Genomic DNA, 14786 nt, shown 5'->3' with positions numbered 1-14786 from the left:
CAAATGTATAGAGAGAATAGTCTATAAAACTACAACCTAAAACTTCTTACCTGGGAATATTTGACCTTTATTTATTTAACTAGGCAAGTCAGATAAGAACAAATTCTTATTATTCTTATATTGAAGACTCATGTTAAAAAGGAACCACAGCTTTCATATGTTTCATGTTCTGAGCAAGGAACTTAAACGTTAGCTTTCTTACATGGCACATATTGCCACTTTTACTTTCTTCTCCAACACTTTGTTTTTGGATTATTTAAACCAAATTGAACATGCTTCATTATTTATTTGAGACTAAATTGATTTTATTGATGTATTTATTAAGTTCAAATAAAGTGTTCATTCAGTGTTGTTGTAATTGTCATTATTACATACATATAAAAATCGGCCGATTTAATCGGTATCCGCTTTTTTTGGTCCTCCATTAAATCGGTATCGGTATCAGCGTTGAAAAATCATAATTGGTCGACCTCTGTTGGAGTGGCCATCACAAAGCCCTGACTCAATCCTATGGAAAATTGTGGGAGGAACTGAAAAAGCGTGTGAGAGCAAGGAGGCTACAAACCTGACTCGTTACACGCCGCTCTGTCAGGTGGAATGGGACAAATTCACCCAACTATTGTGGGAAGTTGTGGAAGGCTACCCAGCCTTAGGTAATTAATATGGTCAAATCCGGAAACTATCATTTCGAAAACAAAACGTTTATTCTTTCAGTGAAATACGGAACCGTTCCGTATTTTATCGAACGGGTGGCATCCATAAGTCTAAATATTGCTGTTACATTGCACAACCATCAATGTTACGTCATAATTACGTAAAATTCTGGCAAATTAGTTTGCAATGAGCCAGGCGGCCCAAACTGTTGCATATACCCTGCGTGCAATGAACGGAAGAGAAGTGACACAATTTCCCTAGTTTAATATTGCCTGCTAACATGAATTTCTTTTAACTAAATATACAGGTTTAAAATATATATACTTCTGTGTATTGATTTTGAGAAAGGCATTGATGTTTATGGTTAGGTACACATTGGTGCAACGACAGTRCTTTTTTCGCGAATGGCTTGTTAAATCACCCGTTTGGCGAAGTAGGCTGTGATTCAATGATAAATKAACATGCACCGCATCGATTATATGCAACGCAGGACAAGCTAGATAAACTAGTAATATCATCAACCATGTGTAGTTAACTAGTGTGAAGATTGATTGTTTTTTATAAGATAARTTTAATGCTAGCTAGCACCTTACCTTGGCTCCTTGCTGCACTCGCATAACAGGTAGTCAGCCTGCCACGCAGTCTCCTCGTGGAGTGCAATGTAATCAGCCATGATCGGTGTCTAAAAATGCAGATTATCGATTGTTATGAGAACTTGAAATCGGCCCTAAATAATCGGCCCATTCAGATTAAATCGGTCGACCTCTACTCCAATACCTTAACTTTGTTGTCCTTAAGCCATTTTGCCACAACTTTGGAAGTTTGCTTGGAGTCATTGTCCATTTGGAAGACCCATATGCGACCAAGCTTTAACTTCCTGACTGATGTCTTGAGATGTTGCTTCAATATATCCACATAATTTCCCCTCTCATGATGCCATCTATTTTGTGAAGTGCACCAGTCCCTCCTGCAGCAAAGCACCCCCACAACATGATGCTGCCACAAACCCATGCTTCCACGTTGGGATGGTGTTCTTCGGCTTGCAAGCTCCCCCTTTTTCTCCAAACATAAACTATGGTCATTATAGCCAAACAGTTTCTGTTTTGTTTCCTCAGACAAGCGGACAATTCTCCAAAAAGTACGATCTTTGTCCCATGTGCAGTTTGCAAAACCGTAGTCTGGCTTTTTTATGGTGGGTTTTGGGAGCAGTGGCTTCTTCCTTGCTGGAACAGCTTTTCAGATTATGTCGATATAAGGACTCGTATTTACTGATGGATATAGATACTTTTGTACCTGTTTCCTCCAGCATCTTCACAAAGGTCCTTTGCTGTTGTTTCTGGGGGATTGATTTTGCACTTTCGTACCAAAGTACGTTCATCTCTTGGAGACAAGAACGCGTCTCCTTCCTGAGGGGTATGACAGCTGGCATGGTTCCATGGTGTTTATACTTGCGTACTAATTGTTTTGTATAGACGAATGTCCCGGTACCTTCAGGCAATTTGGAATTGCTCCCAAGGATGAACTAGACTTGTGGAGGTCTACAATTTTTAGGTATTTCTTTTGATTGTCTCATGATGTCAAGCAAAGAGGCCACTGAGTTTGAATGTAGGCCTTGAAATAATCCACAGGTACACCTCCAATTGACTTAGGCTAATTGACATAATTTATCAGAAGCTTCTAAAAGCCATGACATCATTTTCTGGAATTTCCCAAGCTGTTTAAAGGGCACAGTCAAACTTACTGTATGAAAACTTCTGACCCACTGGAATTGTGATACAGTGAAATTAATCTGTCTGTAAACAATTTTTGGAAAAGATTACTTGTGTCATGCACAAAGTAAAATGTCCTTAACCGACTTGCAAAACTATTAGTTTGTTAACAAGAAATTTGTGGAGTGGTTGAAAAACGAGTTTTAATGACTCCAACCTAAGTGTATGTAAACTTCCGACTTCAACTGTATATATATATATATATATATATAAGTCATACATCGCATGATCACTTAGTCTGTGTCCAAGATTTCACCCTATTCTCTATGTACATGTAGTGCACTACTTTTGACCAGGGCCCATAGGGATGTGGTAAAAGATAGTGCACTATATAGGGAATAGGGTGCCATTTGGGATGCATGCTTAATTCATGCTCGTGCCAAAACAGTGGAAAGGCTAACACTGCACTCTTGTACCTGTGTAGTAACACTGTACTTACAATAGTGTAAACAATATTATATTAACCATAGACAATATCTATATTATTAACATGTAATAATACCTGAGAATCATTGAGTGTAATGTCTACATTCATCCATCTAACCAAATAGGGTCTTAACCAGCTGACACTCGGTGTAGGGTGTAGTTGTCCTTAAACGCTGATCTTGGGTCGGTTTTCCATTTCCCCCACTAATGCTTCGGGTGAGAATTGGCAAGAGGGAATGCTAATCCTAGATCTGTACTTAAGGGGAAACTTCACCCCGAAGCCGAACCCTCTGACTGCTGGGTGGCTACTGTATGCTGAGTGAGACTTTCACATTCAGCCTGACTGTAAAGTGAGAAGAAGAAGAAAAAAAGAGTTCGGTGAGAGTTCGGGAGGCCACAAATTTTGCTTACACGAGCATGTGTTGTCTATCGCAACTGCATTTCAGGASGGGCYGCTTTCGGAGSCTGAGTGCCAGAATTCCTATKTTAATACCGTAGAGAAAGAGGAAGAGTTTGTATGAATGGCTATGTATAGACCAGAGTTACGGGACGGGGGGAGTGTGTGGTGTGGATTCTGTGTGTGGTGTGGATTCTGTGTGTGGTGTGTGTGTGTTTCATGGCAGCTGCTCAGTGAGGACTAGGGAGAGGCGGACACTAACCTTCAGCCAGCTGTCCTTGGCCTGGTCGCTTAAACATGAGCCCTGTCCACCACACACACACGCACCCCCACGGTTATGCTCATACACAAACACGTATTTATGCTCACACACACACAGGAAGGCACTCAAAAATGCATTCACAGAATGCATATATGCACTTACTGCTGGCATTTCAAACACACACACACACACGCACACACACACAGTTCCCTAAAATAAAATTAGGCACCGAGCAAATTTCAGGTCTGCTGAGCGCAAACGTGAACATTGTGTGTTTACTATGAACACTGAGGATGTACCCGCTTTAAGTTACAGTTTTAACCGTGGCCAAATGGCTTCTGTGGCTATTTGATCATAATGTAGGCCTACTAGAGTGGCCTACCATAAAATAATCTGGAGAAAATGCATCCCATAACATTTTAACATGGAAATAGCTGTTCTATCATTCAGCCTACAGTAGCAGCCAATGTGTGGTGTTCAATGTAGGCCTACATTCCATGACACGTTTGAAAAAATATACAGGGCCTGACATTAACCTGTTTATCCACTTATCCTTCAGACAAGGAGGAGACTGAAAATGTTGTGTTGTTTGATGCAAAAAACACTTTACAAAATAAAATGCATTATTATTCCCATACCATTATTACAGAGAATCAGACAAATTATTCTACCCACTGCCTATTTAGCTTATTCAAGACTGTCTCAAAATACAACACTGCCCCTTTAAGACAAAAAACKAAATCTCTTTACATGACTCGCTTTTCAAATATGTCTAGAAATGTGCACTTTTTGTGCTCTTGTAAGAAGCAATCTTTCCCCTATTGCTAAGTACAAATTATCTATAACTGGACTATTAACTCACTAACTAGCAAAGGATATTCACAAAATGTCTACACGTGGCTACATGCAGCTCTTGCTTTGATCTCAAAACAAGCACATTTGATCTCAAAACAAGCACATTCATTCTGTAAACACAGTCCAGTTCAAAGTAAATGGCACAGCTCCATATATGGCAATGGTCTATTTGCATACAGTGCATTCGGAAAGTATTCAGACCCCTTGACTTTTTCCACATTTTGTTACGTTACAGCCTTATTCTAAAATTGATTCAGAAATAATAATAATTCTCATCAATCTACACACAATACCCCATAATGACAAAGCAAAAACAGGTTCTTAGAAATGTTTGCTAATTTATATATATTTTTAAACAAATACCTTATTACATAAGAATTCAGACCCTTTGCTATTAAATTTTAAATTGAGCTCAGATGCATCCTGTTTACATTGTTCATCCTTGAGATGTTTCTACAATTTGATTGGAGTCCACCTGTGATAAATTCAATTGATTGGACATGATTTGGAAAGGCACAACTCTATCTATATTAAGGTCCCACAGAGCTTGCCGCCTGGCCAAACTGAACAATCGGGGGAGAAGGGCCTTGGTCATTCTCCAAACACCCGACAGGGCCAACATCCCCGTTATTTGCAAGAGGAAGCGACGCAGGTACATAGGACAAAGAGCAGGATGCCTGGTCAAGACCCGGAAAAGGCGAGTGGGAAAGCTGCCGTTACCATCAATACTACTCGCCATTACCATCAATACTAGACAAGGTACGATCACGAATATCCTACCAACGAGACAGCAAAAACCAATCAAAATCAAAAATCCTATGTTTCACGGAATCGTGGCTGAATGACGACATGGATATTCAGCTAACGGGATATACGCTGCATCGGCAAGATAGAACAGCACACTCCGGTAAGACGAGGGGGGGTGGTCTGTGCATATTTGTAAACAACAGCTGGTGCACGAAATCTAAGGAAGTCTCTAGATTWTGCTCGCCTGAAGTAGAGTATATTGTKATAAATTGAAGGCCACACTACYGGCCTAGAGAGTTTTCAGCTATACTTTTCATGGCTGTTTATTTACCACCACAGACAGATGCTGGCACTAAGACCGCACTCAGTCAGCATGTACCCTGTATAAGGAAATAAGCAAACAGGAAACCACTCACCCAGAGGCGGCACTCCTAGTGGCCAGAGACTTTAATGCAGGGAAACTTAAATCAGTTCTACCAAATTTCCATCAACATGTTAAATGTGCAACCAGAGAGAAAAAAATTCTAGATCACCTGTACTCCACACACAGAGAGGCGTACAAAGCTCTCCTTCTCCCTCAAACACCAGTGACACAGTCTATGAAGCAAATACTAAACTACAGGACTGTTTTGCTATCWGACTGGAACATGTTCCGGGAATCTTCCAATGGCATTGAGGAGTACACCACATCAGTCACTGGCTTTATCAATAAGTGCATCGAGGACGTCGTCCCCACAGTGACTGTACGTACATACCCCAACCAGAAGCCATGGATTACAGGCAACATTCGCACTGAGCTAAAGGGCAGAGCTGCCGCTTTCAAGGTGCAGGACTCTAACCCGGAAGCTTACAAGAAATACTGCTATGCCCTGCGATGAACAATCAAACAGGAAAAGCATCAATACAGGGTTAAGATTAAATCATACTACACCGGCTCCGACGCTTGTCTTATGTGGCAGGCCTTGCAAACTATTACAGACCACAAGGGGAAGCACAGCCGTGAGCTGCCCAGTGACACGAGCCTACCAGACGAGCTAAATCACTTCTATGCTACCTTCGAGGCAAGTAACACTGAGGCATGCATGAGAGCATCAGCTGTTCCGGACGACTGTGTGATCACGCTCTCCCTCTGCAATTGGATCCTGGACTTCCTGACGGGCCGTCCCCAGGTGGTGAGGGTAGGTAGCAACACATCTGCCACGCTGATCCTCAACACTGGAGCTCCCCAGGGGTGCGTGCTCAGTCCCCTCTTGTACTCCCTGTTCACCTACGACTGCATGGCCAGGCACGACTCCAACACCATCATTAAGTTTGCAGACGACACAGCAGTGGTAGGCCTGATCACCGACAACGACGAGACAGCCTATAGGGAGGAGGTCAGAGACCTGGCCGGGTGGTGCCAGAATAACAGCCTATCCCTCAACATAACCGATTGTGGACTACAGGAAAAGGAGGACCGAGCACGCCCCCATTCTCATTGACGGGGCTGTAGTGGAGCAGGCTGAGAGCTTCAAGTTCCTTGGTGTCCGCATCAACAAGAAACTAGAATGGTCCAAACACACCAAGACAGTCGTGAAGAGGGCACGACAAAGTCTATTCCCCCTCAGGAAACTAAAAAGATTTGGCATGGGTCCTGAGATCCTCAAAAAGGTTCTACAACTGCAACATCGAGAGCATCCTGACTGGTTGCATCACAGCCTGGTACGGCAATTGCTCGGCCTCTGACCGCAAGGCACTACAGAGGGTAGTGCGTATGGCCCAGTACATCACTGGTGCTGAGCTGCCTGCCATCCAGGACCTCTACACCAGGCAGTGTCAGAGGAAGGCTCTAAAAATTGTCAAAGACCCCAGCCACCCCAGTCATAGACTGTTCTCTCTACTACCGCATGGCAAGCGGTACCAGAGTGCCAAGTCTAGGACAAAAAGGCTTCAACAGTTTTTACCCCTAAGCCATAAGACTCCTGAACAGGTAACCAAATGGCTACCCGGACTATTTGCAAATTGTGCCCCCCAACCCCTCTTTTGTGCGCTGCTGCTACTCTCCGTTTATCATATATGCATAATCACTTTAACTATACATTCATGTACATACTACCTCAATTGGGCCGACCAACCAGTGCTCCCGCACATTGGCTAACCCGGGCTATCTGCGTTGTGTCGCACCCACCACCCGCCAACCCCTCTTTTACGCTACTGCTACTCTCTGTTCATCATATATGCATAGTAGAGGTCGACCGATTATGATTTTTCAACGCCAATACCGATACCGATTTATTGGAGGACCAAAAAAGGCCGATACCGATTAATCGGCCGATTTCTTTTATTTTTATTTATTTATTTGTAATAATGACAATTACAACAATACTGAATTAACACTTATTTTAACTTAATATAATACATCAATAAAATCAATTTAGTCTCAAATAAATAATGAAACATGTTCAATTTGGTTTAAATAATGCAAAAACAAAGTGTTGGAGAAGAAAGTAAAAGTGCAATATGTGCCATGTAAGAAAGCTAACGTTTAAGTTCCTTGCTCAGAACATGAGAACATATGAAAGCTGGTGGTTCCTTTTAACATGAGTCTTCAATATTCCCAGGTAAGAAGTTTTAGGTTGTAGTTATTATAGGAATTATAGGACTAATCTCGGGAGTTGATGGGCTTGAAGTCATAAACAGCGCAATGCTTGAAGCACAGCAAAGAGCTGCTGACAAAACGCACAAAAGTGCTGTTTGAATGAATGCTTACGAGCCTGCTGGTGCCTACCATCGCTCAGTCAGACTGCTCTATCAAATAATAGACTTAATTATAACATAATAACACACAGAAATACGAGCCTTAGGTCATTAATATGGTAGAATCTGGAAACTATCATCTCGAAAACAAGACGTTTATTCTTTCAGTGAAATACGGAACCGTTCAGTATTTTATCTAACAGGTGGCATCCATAACTCTAAATATTCCAGTTACATTGCACAACCTTCAATGTTATGTCATAATTACGTAAAATTCTGGCAAATTAAGCGGCCCAAACTGTTGCATATACCCTGACTCTGCGTGCAATGAACGCAAGAGAAGTGACACAATTTCACCTGGTTAATATTGCCTACTAACCTGGATTTCCTTTAGCTAATTATGCAGGTTTAAAAATATATACTTATGTGTATTGATTTTAAGAAAGGCATTGATGTTTATGGTTAGGTACACATTGGAGCAAGCACAGTCCTTTTTCGCGAATACGCACCGCATCGATTATATGCAACGCAGGACACGCTAGATAAACTAGTAATATCATYAAACATGTGTAGTTAACTAGTGATTATGATTGATTGATTGTTTTTTATAAGATAAGTTTAATGCTAGCTAGCAACTTACCTTGGCTTACTGCATTCGCGTAACAGGCAGGCTCCTTGTGGAGTGCAATGAGAGGCAGGTGGTTAGAGCGTTGGACTAGTTAACTGTAAGGTTGAATTGAATCCCCGAGCTGACAAGGTAAAAATCTGTCGTTCTGCCCCTGAACAAGGGGAACAACCGTTCCTAGGCCGTCATTGAAAATAAGAATGTGTTCTTAACTAACTTGCCTAGTTAAATAAAGGTGTAAAAAAAATATATATAAAAAATGTTATAAAAATGTAAAATCGGCCAAGTCGGTGTCCAAAAATACCGATTTCCGATTGTTATGAAAACTTGAAATCGGCTCTCATTAATCGGCCATTCCAATTAATCGATCGACCTCTAATTCATAGTCACTTTAACCATATCTACATACTACCTCAAATCAGCCTGTCTAACCGGTGTCTGTATGTAGCCTCGCTACTTTTATAGCCTCGCTACTGTATATAGCCTGTCTTTTTACTGTTGTTTCATTTCTTTGCCTAATACCTTTTTTGCACTATTGGTTAGAGCCTGTAAGTAAGCATTTCACTGTCAGGTCTACACCTGCTGTATTCGGCCCACGTGACAAATAAACTTTGATTTGGTCAGGGAGGTGACCAAGATCCCAATGGCACTCTGACAGAGCTCGAGAGCAGCCTACCACTGCTGTGTCATCTGATGGGGGAACCTTCCAGAAACACACCATATCTGCAGCACTCCAACAATCAGACCTTTATGGTAGAGTGGCCAGATGGAAGCCACTCCTCACTAAAAGGAACATGACAGCCTGCTTGAAGTTTGCCAAAAGGCACCGAAAGGACACTCAGACCATAGGAAACAAGATTCTCTGGTCTGATGAAACCAAGATTGAACTCTTTGACCTGAATGCCAAGTGTGACGTCTGGAGGAAACCTGGCACCATCCCTATGGTGAAGCATGGTGGTGGCAGTTTTGCAGGGGCTGGTCGACTAGTCAGGATTAGTGATGTACTGATATGACATTTTTGGCCGATACCCAACATTTTCCCTTTCCAAAAAACCCGATACCGATATTAAACATTTTAGAGGCCTTTTAAGCATTCTAGTACAGTTAAATAGTTAACACACACACGGATGCAGCGGTCTAAGGCACTGCATCTCAGTCCTTGGTTCGAATCCAGGCTGTATCACATYCGGCCGTGATTGGGAGTCCCATAGGGCGTCGCACAATTGGCCCAGTGTTGTCTGGGCCGTCATTGTAAATAAGAATTTGTTAACTGACTTGCCTAGTTAAAGGTTACACACACACACACACACACACACACCAAAAAGTTATTTTGTTGGCATTTACGTATGTCCCCATTACCAATAAAACATAATCAAAACCTATTTCTTTCACTTACTTGCTGTGCTGTTTCATTGTCCATTTCTTCAGTYGTTTCATTCTCAACCAGGATTTCTATGGAATGCCATTTGGGCTTTGCGTGTCAAAATGTAAATAAAACACTATTTGACGTGTCAAATAAGCTTGTTGACCAATCAGGACCTGAATATGACTGCACGTCACAATTTAACGCGTTCATTCATTTTTTACGTAGTTATTACACATTGATTACACTATCACTCGTATTTCATGTCACGATTCATCGAAACGTATGCTATGATGCTGGTAACGTTGTCTCGCGCACCTACAGTGCTGGTCATTAAAAAAAAGCTAGCTAGCTCATGGATGCAAACAATGTTCTTCCCAAAGACATAGCAAAACGACATAATCTGTTTCAGTAGATATAGTTAGCTAGCTAACTATATAGCTAGGTGTCATCATCTAAAACAAACCTAATCTATAAGACAGTTCTTTTTTGATTAATGGGGGTCCGACCCATCTATGTTAAGCTAGCCACAATAGTGGACTTTGTGGTTAGCCTTCAAAAAAAAAGTAGGGCATAATTCTACTATTTGTGTTCATTTGCATCACTGTCAATGACATACTTTTATTTTGAAGGCAAACTGCATATTCCACTATTGTGCCTAATCCTTATTGTGGTTAGCTTCACAAGACATAACTCGGTCCGGTCGAGCTTCACTAGCCAGATGAAGCTTGCTGGCTGCTACTAACGTTAGCTTTTGGCAACAGGGTGAAGTAGCTGGCTTGCTATTTATTTTCATGAACTGAACTTCAAGTTCAATAGGCGAACAACAAGTGGCAACCTTGCTAATACTTACAAGGATTCCTAAATCATTGCTAAGAATAATGTAAATGATTGCAGTTTCTACTGATCATTGTTTTCAGGCTGGTTGTATTGGTGCTAGCTAGGTACCAAGCTAAAGCTAGCTACCCCAGAAGTTGCGGTCGAACAAATTATGCTGGGGTTTGCTTGTTTGCAAACTTTTTTGTACAGCTTTGACAGTGCTATTGTACCTTTTTTGACCCAAACCGCGTTCCATAGTATGTATGTCGTGAAGCTAATAGCAGTGACGCTATTACTGTGTATCTCCGGGAAGGTAACATCTGAAAAATAGCATACTTGGTAGTGTGTACCGGTGCTCGACCAATTGGCGAAAGCTAACATCACCCACGACAGAGAACGGTTGATTGTCAAGGGCAATGAATGCCATTATCTTGGCTTTAATGGATTTCCCCTTTGAGTTGTCTCGCTGAAATGTTCTTACTCTTTCAAATGACTGCTCGACTTGTTGATTGCTCGATCCACACAGCAGACATTGTGTGGGCTAGGTTATGAATGCTGTGTTGCACGTGTAGCGCAAAATTTGACATGGCGTCATTACATCATGTACCTACGTTTATATAGGTATGCAAGGTTGCTTTGACATCGGTTTTTAACTTTGGCATTAAACTAGACATTTTTAGCTAATATCGTCCGATATGTTCATCGATATATCATGCATCCCTAGTCAGAATCGATGGAAAGATGAACGAAGCAAAGTACAGAGGAGATCCTTGATGAAAACCTGCTCCAGAGGGCTCAGGACCTCAGACTGGGGCGAAGGTTCACCTTCCAACAGGACAAYGACCCTAAGCACACAGCCAAGACAATGCAGGAGGGCTTCGGGACAAKTCTCTGAATATCCTTCAGTGGTCCAGCCAGAGCCCGGACTTAAACCTGATCGAACATCTCTGGAGAGACCTGAAAAATAGCTGTGCAGYAACGCTCCCCATCCAACCTGACAGAGCTTCAGAGGATCTGCAGAGAAGAATGGGAGAAACTCCCAAAATACAGGTGTGCCAAGCTTGTAGCGTCATACCCAAGAARACTGAAGACTGTAAYCACTGCAAAAGGTGATTCAACAAAGTACTGAGTGAAGGGTCTGAAAACTTATGTAAATGTGATATTTCCTACTGCAGTTCTGACTGGTTATGTCACCGGTCTGCGTAGAGTACGGTCTGCGTAGAGTACGGTCTGCGTAGAGTACGGTCTGCGTAGAGTACGGGCTGCGTAGAGTACGGGCTGAATGAATGTCAATGCAATGGAATTAAAACAAATTTTATTAGTCACATGCGCCGAAGAGCGTTCGCCTACCTGGCGAGCTGGGCAACTGAATCGGGAGCACCTACCAATACAAGGCTTTATCACTGGGTTTTGTACAGAAATGTTTGGCAATCGTGTAGGAATGCCATGGAGATCAACAAGTTGGTGCCCACTGCTCTAGAAAGTTGTAGGTAAGTTCAATCTCGCACTTCTCTCAGTGGGCTACTATTTCTTCTGCACTGCAGCCCCGGGGGAGYGGCGAGACAGTCTCGGGAAACTGCGCACCCACGCACATGTGCAGCTTATAGAGACAAGTGTGATAGCACACACACCGTCCCAAGCCGTCCGCATACACACCCAACCCCACACACACACCCTCAGAGAGCACAATCTGATATATCCTACCCATCCTACCCTGTGGGGATCAGTGGTGCGTGGCTACAGCTGTTTCACAGAAGGTCACGTTACCCTGCCTTACAATCCCACCACCATCCCAAATGTCTTCACCAAGGTAATACAACGACGTCAAACACACACACACAGGAAAGACTCAACTCCACCTTGGTGGCAACCATCTCCTTACAACCTCAGTGGGGCACCATGTAACACAAAGGGGTATTTACACACAAAAGCTTGACATTTCTGAACCAAAAAGAAGAAACAGCCCCACAACCAGATCTAAACATGGGTTAACGTTTGAATCACAGGCTGACATGAGAGAAACTACAACTTCCACTGCAACCAACCCCCGAGAAGGACTACAACTATATACACATAGGTTATTACAACTCTACAATGCAGGTAATCAATAACACTATAATGATCAGCTCCAGGCTAAACTAAACGTGCAGCTAGTGGCTGCTCTGGGTCAGCAGTCTGTTCGTGTGTGTACTGTTCCTCTGTGAGCTCGCATTCAGAACAATGACGTCTTCCTTCAGGACATCCTGCCAACCCCCCCCCCCCCCCCCCCCCCCCCCCCCCCCCCCCCTCACACACCACAGACAGAGGGTCGGTTAAGCCCAGTCAAACAGTAACCATTAAAGGAAGAGGAATCCCAACAAAAGGAAGGAATGCCATGAAAACAACTGACTACCACTTGCGTCACCCTTGAACCCACAGACACTTTCCTGTAGTCTACTGTAAACCTGCTCTACAGGGTTCTGTCTGCCAAATGGCAAGGCTCCATCATGCCAACAATGTATTGCCATGTATCTATCTCCACACAAACATAATTCAAAGGTTTTCAAGTCAAATGAATCACTACTATTTCAAATACTTATTTACAAGCCCTTCCCAACAATAAATATAGAAATAATAACACAAGGAATAAATACATGGATACTGGTTGCAATCCATTGAATACCACTGCGATAGCTTCCTGTGATATTTTAACTCGTACCTCCTTTTTGGGGGGGAATGGGGATATATACTATGGGTAAACTGTAATATTATTTCATTCAAAAATGCCCCCCCCCCCCATTATGTAATTAAAAAATATTTCAAGCCTGGTTTACAGCAGAGATTACTTTGTGTTTTCCGAAACATTTATAGGACAAACATGTAGATGGATTTGAAATGTAGGTCAGTATATGAATTTGGGGTATCACTTTACAATAGGGAATACAAGCCAAGTCGATACAATCATGCATAAGTCTGCATACTGTAGTGTACAATAACTAGTAGGGACAATGTGGTGTTATTAGTGGTGGTTTTTGCCAAATATATTTTCAATTAATAATTTCGTTTAGTTCCTCTTAAACCCGGTGGTTTCCTCATTAAAACGACAACATACAGTATTTCTGCGAATTCAGCACTTCCAAATTTCGCACGCTTATCTATCCCATATTTTTTTAAACATGACAGCAGTGGCTTAGCTCCTGTCTGTGTACCTTTTAAATGTTTAATTATTCTGTGTGGAGAGTATCCAGTTTACCTTCCACAGCCTAATAGGCAGGACGGGACAACGCCAATTTGAATAGAAACAGCCTGTCCCCCACAACAGAAAGCCATTCACACACACACATACATACATACATACATACATACATACATACATACATACATACATTGGGGAGCGCTGTGAAGTAAACAATGCAACATTGTTACCCCATTTTGTGACAACGCGGGGTGGAATGTGTCTTGTTGTGGCCGCCACAACTCGTTGCTATCATCAAGCCACTTGCACAGTAGGCATTTGCTGCAATTTCGTAAGGACCCATCAGAAAAATGTTACCATAGCCCTCACCAGAAACGATGTGCGTTGTTCCGACCGGTGTCCCCGTCCCCGGAGCTTCTGTTCATGCCGGATGCCGTCTTTCCACTCGATGTAAAAAGAGGAATGCTTTGTTGTCTCGATGTAGTAGTTTATTATCTCCAATGATATCACCTAAATCCGCGAGGATGTYGCTCCCGCCATGGCTATCGAGGATTCGAAGTTAGAACCTTTGTGGGGGGGACAGTAGCGAGTGAACTGTTCCCTTTTCGGTTGGAGAACATACCAGCGTGAGAAACCGATGATGACGATGGATCGGTGTTGAGGGGTGTGTGCCTGCCTGACTACTGCTTGCTGACGGTGCCACCACCACCGTGTCATCGAACGTATTTTTTTCAGACAGAAGAATTTCAACCCTGATCACTAGGGGAAATAGCGCCACCCACTTCGCTATGATCGCCAGTTCATTGTTAGAAACTTCATTAAATTACCGAACTGTTTTWAAAAAATCGAGTTAMATAGTACCCGCAAAACACCAGTCTCAACGTCAACAGTGAAGAGGCGACCCTGGGATGCTGGGCTTCTAGGCAGGGTTCCTCTGTCCAGTGTCTGTGTTCTTTTC

At 42.5% G+C, this 14786-nt stretch overlaps 1 protein-coding gene across 1 annotated transcript in view; it reads right to left on the bottom strand.

Annotated features, from left to right (window-relative positions):
* LOC111952931 (cyclin-dependent kinase 17) overlaps positions 1-14529 on the bottom strand; it is a 50998-nt gene extending 36469 nt beyond the window's left edge. Inside the window, exon 1 of the mRNA XM_023971957.2 lies at positions 14198-14529. Coding sequence (XP_023827725.1) covers positions 14198-14253 — 56 coding nt within the window. The 5' untranslated portion in view covers positions 14254-14529. The remainder of the gene's footprint in view (positions 1-14197) is intronic.
* Positions 14530-14786: the final 257 nt, after the last annotated feature.

Source organism: Salvelinus sp. IW2-2015, linkage group LG26 (assembly GCF_002910315.2).
Source record: "Salvelinus sp. IW2-2015 linkage group LG26, ASM291031v2, whole genome shotgun sequence".
Lineage (NCBI taxonomy): Eukaryota > Metazoa > Chordata > Actinopteri > Salmoniformes > Salmonidae > Salvelinus > Salvelinus sp. IW2-2015.
The sequence above is the reverse complement of the archived record's forward strand: the minus strand, read 5'-3'. Positions and strand labels throughout refer to the sequence as shown.